General features: G+C 44.7%; 1 protein-coding gene across 1 annotated transcript; it reads right to left on the minus strand.

Moving 5' to 3' along the window:
• Nucleotides 1-685: 685 nt before the first annotated feature.
• Olfr398 (olfactory receptor 398) lies at nt 686-1630 on the minus strand. Its single transcript, NM_146710.1, has one exon. The coding sequence runs from the start codon at nt 1628-1630 to the stop codon at nt 686-688; it is 945 nt and encodes a 314-aa protein (NP_666921.1).
• Nucleotides 1631-8704: the final 7074 nt, after the last annotated feature.

The raw sequence follows: 8704 nt of genomic DNA on the forward strand, positions 1-8704 counted from the left end.
AAGTGGATGATCACAGTCAGCTATTGGATGGATCACACGGCCCCCAATAGAGGAGCTAGAGAAATTACCCAAGGAGCTAAAGGGAACTGCAACCCTATAGGTGGAACTATATGAACTAACCAGTACCCCAGAGCCAGAGTCTCTAGCTGCATATGTATCAAAAGATGGCCTAGTCGGCCATCACTGCAAAGAGAGGCCCATTGGACTTGCAAACTTTATATGCCCCAGTACAGGGGAACCCCAGGGCCAAAAAGGGGGAGTGGGTGGGTAGGGGATTGGGGGTATGGGGGACTTTTGGGATAGCATTGAAAATGTAAACGAGGAAAATACCTAATTAAAAAATAAAGTAAAAAAAAAAACAAACAAAACAAAAACAAAAACAAAACAAAACAAAAAGAATCTCCAAGCAACACTAGACTATTTTGAGCATCCAGACAACACACAAAGGCATCCAATACACTGTCATTTAACTTTGTGTTACATACCACTATATAACACTAGGTCATATTTGTTTGGGATCTAAGTCTTATTTAACAAGGCATAAGTCTGTGTAGGAGCAAAACTAATAGAACTTGAACGAATAAAGGAGAATATATTGATTTTTGGAGAAAGGGGGGATAAATGAGACTGTGTTGATTTGGGAGTTGGTACTCTTCTTGACATGCCAGTTAACCCAGACCTTCCATTACTCATCTTGGGGTGCTGCTCTCCATCTGAAACCCCTTTTTAGGGCACTCTTGACCTCTTTGTTACGAAGACTGTAGATAAAAGGGTTCAAGGTCGGTGTGACTACCGCATAGACCACACTGGCCATGCGGTCATAACGAGCTGAGTAGGCAGATGATGGACGGAAGTAGACGGAGAGGACTGAGCCAAAGAAAAGTGACACTACCACCAGGTGGGCCCCACAGGTGGAGAAGACACGGTGCCGGCCTCCTGTGGTCCGAATTCCAAGCACTGCCACAAGGATGCGTGCATAGGAAAGGGACACGAGGAGCAGAGGGGTCAACACCACTGTTAGCCCCTCTGAGAAGATGGCAGTCTCTGCAGCTGATGTGTCAGAGGTTGCCAAGCTCAGCATTACAGTCATGTCACAAAAGAAGTGGCGCACTGGGGCAGAGGGAGGGTAGGTGAGAGCAGAGATGAGCAGTGTATGTAGAAGAGAGTGCAGATGGGCCACAGCCCAGGATGCAGCCACCAACAAAAAGCAGCGCCAGGGTGTCATGACTGCACCATAGTGCAGCGGTCTACACACAGCCACCGCACGGTCATAAGACATGGCTGCCAGAAGGTAGCTCTCGGTGATACCCAGAGCTACAAAGAAGTACATCTGGGCAAAACAAGCCTGGAAGGATATGGCCTGGCCAGGATGGAGCAAGGTGGCCAGCAGTCTGGGGACAGTGACTGTGGTAAAGCAGACATCCACGAGGCTCAGGTGACCCAGGAAATAATACATGGGGGAGCACAGAGCCCCATCAGACCTCACCAGCACCACCATGCTCAGATTGCCCAGGGCATTGAGTAGGTAAATGCTAAGGAAAAGAAGAAACAGCAGCGGGTGGGGATCTGTGCCATCCATCAAGCCGAGGAGCTGGAACTGTGGTTTGTATGTGAGGTTGGTCACAGCCATGGAGGTCAGGTACCCATGGGAATGCTGAAAGGAAGAGATAGGACAGAAAAATCTAAGTTCTAGAAACCCCAAGTAGATTTCCTGGACTTCCAGGTACCATATATAATCTTAAAATTAAAGACTATACTTTAAATCTATTTGCTATTTTGCCTGCTTATTTGACTGTACTCCACGCATGCCTGAATAGCCTACTCATATGAACTGAGTAGGATATGTTTTTCTGGAGAGAATAGGAAGAGTTCAAAGGAAAAATTACCTGAAGTGTGTCCTTGGTAATGGGCAGGAGTTTATTAAGCCAAACTTCTGGCTCCTTATAAGGAGGGAATGTGTGAAGTTATTGGTATAGAAAGGAAAGACTGATACACCCACAAATAACACTGGGACAAAGCCTGCCCTTGCTCTGAACTCAGCTCAGAAAATCAGTTGGACAGAAAACTTTCAAATTTCTGTGATCTCAAACACAATGCTCTCATTTGCCCTCATTCAGCACCTCTCTGAAGCCCCCATTCCCTTTCTCACATTGCTCTAAGGCCACTAGAACTTTCTATGGCTGAGGTGACCTGTCCACCATCTGCCAAGAGAAAGGGATCATGTTTCTGTGTGGCCCTAGAAGATAATGGGGCAAGTGACTATCAAGAAAAAGCCCCATCCCACTGCCCTGTCCAGAGATCTGTGCACAATGAGGATGTCGTAGATGAAGACCGGTGAGTGAACACTGGAGAACAGACAATGGAGGAGACTGAATGCTGATTAGTCAATCAACTGCCAGGACAACTCTTCAGGCTTTTCCCACCTATTCATTTTTCTTCCTCTGTCATTATCACACAGGAGTCATCCTGGGGAACTTGCTTGCTAAGAACAGGAAAAGTACCTTTGTACCTTGGCACCCCTCCACTCCATCCTGACTGTTTTCTATAGTGCCTGGAGTATGTCTATGTCTCTGTGTCAGTAGCTAATGCTTGTATCTCTGTGAGTGTGTCTTTCTGGATATGTCAGGACATACCTCTGTCCTGTGTGGGTATGCATCGCCGGGCTCTGGGTCTTTGTGTAACTGAGGTGCTGGTGCATTGTTGATTCTGCATGAGGTTTAGGGCAGCAGGTGCCTGGGAGAAAAGATTGCTGGTCCTATATATTGTGTATCTCTGCTTCATTTCTGATCTCTTAAATAAGTCCTTCCTATGTCGTACTTGCATTACTCTGGGTACTGAAAGAGTCTCTACTATCCTAGAACTCAGTCCTGTGCCAGGTGTTTCAGGAGCAGACAGCATATCTCATATTATCAAAAATAGCTATGAACTTGGGGGTGGCCTTTATTAGGCACCTACTATTTGCTAAGTGTTTATGAGGAGGTAGAATTATTATATATATTTGTAGATGGAGTCTTACTATGTTGCACAAGCTGGTCTCAAACCCATGGACTAAAGGGAAGTAGAGCCTTTCTTCCTAACTGCTCCCTTAGATGCATATACATTGCTGCAGAAAAAAGCATAATTTTGGAGTCAAAGATGCCTGAGTTTTATCCTGGTTGTCTGTGCAATCACAGAACCCCTTCTATTTAGTCTCTACTCTCCTGATTCCTCTCTTATATACTGATGTCAACCTTAAATGAGACAGTGTACTTCCAGGATTAAGCAAGGCACAAATGCTAACTGGTGGTAGCTCCCTTTCCCCCTGAACCTGATGACTTCTCTCTGCTCTCTGGTAGTTTCCTGGTGACTTTTTGAACTATATCAGTCTGGCACTGGAGGTCTATACTTATTTACTTATTTTAGTTTCTTTAATTGAACTGAACCTGGTTTTCATGTAACTACTACAAATAGTCTCAATTTAGCCTCTGGGGGTAGTGTGCCAATCTGGCTTTCTCTGTGTCTTTTTACCTAGCAGTGAAAGCAATCTGTCCTATGTCTGCTAAGTCATCTTTCTTCAACCTATGATGCCTGAGATCCTGTCTAAAAGGATCCAATTTTCATGCTCTTTTCATTCTTGTCATTCTTTCTTTTTTTTTGGGGGGGGGCACTTTCTTAGCAGAAGCAGACAGTGTTCCAGCTGGGACTGAGCTGTGTGGTGTTCCCTGAGCAGTAGAATGGCTCAACCACATAGTTCATGCCCACTTCTTAGTGATTTGTCCAGGCCAAGCTTTGGATTGAGCAACAAGACTACAGAGCTAAGTTAGCCAGTGACCTACCTCACGCAATGCAAATGTAAATGTGTGTATCAAGAAGGGAATCACTCCTCTGCCTGGTTTATTTAAGGGACGTTCCAGAGGAGATGTGAGGTTGAGTTTGGAAGCACGAGTACATCACTACAAGCACAGGCTCACTCGAGTGGGAGGAATGTTGACAAGAAGGGAAGTAGAATTAAAGGCACAAGAAGATGATTTGTGGGAGGGTGGAACTTCAGACATGCCTCCTTTCACAAACATCACGCAGAGTGCTAGGCGATGAAGTGGGAGGAAGAGAAGATACATGGCAAGAAGCAGCAGGAATGGGATGGGTTCTCTCACCTGCAGGCTGCTCGCCAGACTCAATGATGCCTGAAGTCCATAGAGGCTGCTTTCTCTCTTGGCCAGAACCCCCCAGTCATGGAGGTAGATGCACTGCCTTCCATCCTGAGATGTAGGTCCTGAGACTTCAGTGAGTTTCCTGTGGACTAGAGAGAAGGAAATCCAGAGCAGTAAGAGACCTAGGTGTTCCTCCCACCAGCTTTCTTGCCTAGCCAGCTCAAGTCTCACTCACTGGAAATAGTGTGAATGGTTCAGGATGCTGCCTAAGGTCTTCCACCATGGCTCCCATAATTCTAATCCAGTCTTTACACCAGCTTCTTCCAGAAGTTTCCCCTTCCCTGGAGGCCAGCCTGGTTGCCCTTTTTGATGCTTCTTACACCTTTCTCATAAGTCTTCCCAACATCCTGTTCCCTACCTAAGATGCTATCCATACCCTATTCCAACACCTAAGCCTAGCTTCCCTACCTCCTCCCCAAGAAGTCTCACACCCTCTCTGGACCTCTGGAGTGCTCTTCCATTCCTCTCTCCCTTCTCTTCTACCTCAATTGCTGGTGATGTTCTTCTATTGTGTTGCTTATCTTCTAAACACATTCAATTGTCTTTTCACATCTGCATATGCCAGGGCTTTGACCCAATTCTCTCAAAAATCTTAGAAGGCTCCAAAAAAGGAGGTGGCATTTGACCAGAGCCAGCTCGAAACCATTCAACCAAACAGACTTGGGTAGAAGATATTTTAATAGGAAATTATAAGGGAAAGTTACATCATCTCTTTGAGCTGCTTTTTTTCTTCCCTCTAAAAGTGAAATGATTTATGTGCATTCACCATGAGCTGGAAATGGTGTCCCATGCTGAGTTAGAAAGATGGCTTTAGTCCAGGAGTTTGAAACCAGCTTGTGCAACATAGTAAGACTCCATCTACAAATATATATAATAATTCTACCTCCTCATAAACACTTAGCAAATAGTAGGTGCCTAATAAAGGCCACCCCCAAGCTCATAGCTATTTTTGATAATATGAGATATGCTGTCTGCTCCTGAAACACCTGGCACAGGACTGAGTTCTAGGATAGTAGAGACTCTTTCAGTACCCAGAGTAATGCAAGTACGACATAGGAAGGACTTATTTAAGAGATCAGAAATGAAGCAGAGATACACAATATATAGGACCAGCAATCTTTTCTCCCAGGCACCTGCTGCCCTAAACCTCATGCAGAATCAACAATGCACCAGCACCTCAGTTACACAAAGACCCAGAGCCCGGCGATGCATACCCACACAGGACAGAGGTATGTCCTGACATATCCAGAAAGACACACTCACAGAGATACAAGCATTAGCTACTGACACAGAGACATAGACATACTCCAGGCACTATAGAAAACAATCATATGTGTCACATGCACATGACCACAGGAAGAAATCACAGAAACATGACAATCTCAATGGACTCTCTACACACAGTGCACCACAGCCCATGACTAGACACACACAACCTGTCAATTCTGCCCTTGCTCTTTATATCTTCAGGTCTATCTGCCATATCAGTACAGGCAGGGGAAATGGCGAATCCAGCACTCTCTGCTTCCTCGAATCTCATTTCTTCCTAAGTAGTCCCTATTCTCTCAACAGAGACTAGAAAGCTTTCTCTTCAATGGCAAGTTTAAGTTCTATTCCAAGATAAGCCTTGCTATTCCAAAGACAATGGTCTCTCTTCTACTTTGCCCTGTCAGCTCCTCACTCATTTCTTCTCAACCCTTTGTTCAACAGTCTCAATTATTGTATCCACTCTGTGCCAGGCAGATACTTGAGCACTGGGCAAGTAATATATTCACAGATGAACATGACATAGTCAGAGCACTAACCTTCCTATTATGTTACCAGGAAAAGGGCAATGAGTTTTAGGTATCTTACCCAATACCATACTCCAAGCCTGGGCTCTGATGCACCTGAAGTCATTCAGCAATCTGGGGGTCAGACAAAATTCCAGTCACAGACTCTGAATCCTGCAGTCACTAATGTGCAATCTGCCATGCATTTTCAGGTACTTATGTATCCTTCTCCCACCGGTGCTTGATTTATCCACTTTTCCACTCTACCACAGTTCTTCCTACTCAACAGCTCACCCATGAGTGTGCCTGGGCTCAGTTCTGCAAAGCTCAGACTGACATGCTTGCAGCAGGGGCTGTTACAAAAGGTGTGCCCTGGAGAGGCAGCTTTGTTTCCACAACCAAAGGTGAAAGGAATGCTGGATAGTGATAAAGAGAGCACCAACTGACTAATTAGCTAAGAAACACTATAGGAACACCATGGCCTCTGAAATCTTTTTCCCAACAGGACTCTTTGGACTTCAGTCAGTCTACAGTCCAATCTCCTATACTGCTATAAAAACAGAAAAGTGATCAAAGTTTCTGAGAATCCAAAATTGAGATAGATTCTCCCTTGACATGATGGTGGCTATGCTGGCCTCATGCTCAATGCCTTATGCTATCTCTTACCTGCCTCATCCTCAAAGAAAAGGCTTAAAGGGGGCAGGGCTGGGTAAAGATCAACAGACAAGGGACACTAACCTCCTCTTCCTGGCTTTTTCCAACATCTGTAAATCTACAAACTTGCTATGTGAGCTTGCCTGGGAAGGAGAAGTCCTGACTCTGCTGTGAGAACAGGAGAGTGCTCCCGAGAGATGACATAGAAACCAGTCTCTCAGTACAGAACTGGAAGGACTTCGGAAGACCCCCCTCCATCATTGTGGGTCTGCCTCACCTAGAAGTGGAAGATGGAAGAAGGAGAGGCTGAAGTTCCTGGCAAAGTTCCCAAGGCAGCAGAATCTATGTCAGGGCAGTGAATCTCTATGTTCTAGGTGAAGCTGTTCATCATAGACTTGAGCTTTGCAGTCTTCTCACTCCATAATGAGACTGGAGGTGATAGTATCATAACTCTTTCATGCTGGAGCCAGAGCAAGAAAAAAACGATCTTTTAGTTCTTTCTTCCAAAGCCTGCTGAGTATCCTGAGCTCCTTGCTGGCCTCACCAAAGAGCCCTACTGGATCTGGAGGACTTGATTTCCCAGTGGCTCAATACCTCCTGAGGACATTCTCTACCTTATCTATCTGTCTGTCTGTTTGCCTAGCTATCTCTGGAACTAATAGTCACATCCCACCTGTGAGCTTCTCTGGCATGGCCTCATTCACTTGACACATATTCAATGTTTATGAGAGATGACCTACTGATATCCCAGGAGTGCCACAGAAGTATGAGAATAAGTGAGACATTTAATTCACATCTTCTTTGACCCAGGGAAAATCACCTCTCCCTTGTGGTCTTAGTGTCCTTGTTGGCAAACTGAAAAGGGAGAAATGATAATCTCTTCATGCTTGAAGGTGGAAAATTGTGAACATGTGACTTTGACATTAACATTCAGTTTAGAGAGAAAAGACCTAGGCACAGTTGGCTGAAATGCTGGGCAGCAAGCACCCTAGGGAGTTAGAACAAAAGTGACACTTGTGTCTTGAGTGCTCAGGGACCACTTCTAGGAGAGAGAAGGCTTTAAGTCAAGCAGAAGAATGGGAAGACTTTAAATACATAAAAATGTAGTATTTTGAAGGGTACTGGGATGGTCCCCGTCTGCTTTAAAAAGACACTTCTTTGATGAGCAGTGAGTACTATACTTAATTTGTAGGTATAAGGATAATATTTGGAATGCTGTTCGAAATTATATTGGTTTAGGGAAATGGCAGTAGTGGGTTCCCTTCCAGGGTCCACACCCTCACCAACCATAAGTAGTGGATTAGGTTCACAGTACCAGGCACGATTTCCTTCCTATTGAGTGTGCCTTAGATTCAATTAGCTGATTATGTTCACCTTCAGGATACAAGTACCACTACTAACCAACACCAAATGAACTCGAGTGTGTCTGTGTGTGTATGCATGTGCAACAATAATAGTTAAAGAATAAGCGGCCCCGAGCATGAGAAGAGGACACAGGAAGAGCTAAAGGAAAGAGGGGGAAGTGGAACAATATACACATATACTCATCTACAGAATTCTCAAAAAATAACAACATATTTGAATCACAAAGGGAGACTAGAGAGATGGTCAGTGGTTAAAAGCATTTGAAACTCTTGCCAACGATCTGAGTTCAATTCCCAGCATACATGCTGGGTGGTTTACAACAATTTGTAAGTTCATCTACGAAGGGACTCAAAGCCTCTGGCCTCTGTGAACACCTGTGTACTACACTCTTCTTCTTCTTCTTCTTCTTCTTCTTCTTCTTCTTCTTCTTCTTCTTCTTCTTCTTCTTCTTCTTCTTCTTCTTCTTCTTCTTCTTCTTCTCCTCCTCCTCCTCATCCTCCTCCTCCTCTCCTCCTCCTCCTTCTCCTTCTTCTTCTCCTCCTCCTCCTTTCTTTTTCTTCTTCTCTTCTCTTCTCTTCTCTTCTCTCTCTTTCCTCTTCTCTCTCTCCTTCTCCTCTCTCTCTCCCACCCCCCCTCTCTCTCTCTCTCTCTCCTTCTCTCTCTGACACACACACACAAACGCATACACATACAAAAAAATTTTTTTAAAAAGACTGAAGGTTT

Source organism: Mus musculus, chromosome 11 (assembly GCF_000001635.26).
Source record: "Mus musculus strain C57BL/6J chromosome 11, GRCm38.p6 C57BL/6J".
Classification (NCBI taxonomy): Eukaryota; Metazoa; Chordata; class Mammalia; order Rodentia; family Muridae; genus Mus; species Mus musculus.

Bases quoted from the DNA above. Each gene is read 5' to 3' on its own strand.
- Olfr398 (NM_146710.1), bottom strand. From the start codon at position 1,630: ATGGCTGTGACCAACCTCACATACAAACCACAGTTCCAGCTCCTCGGC.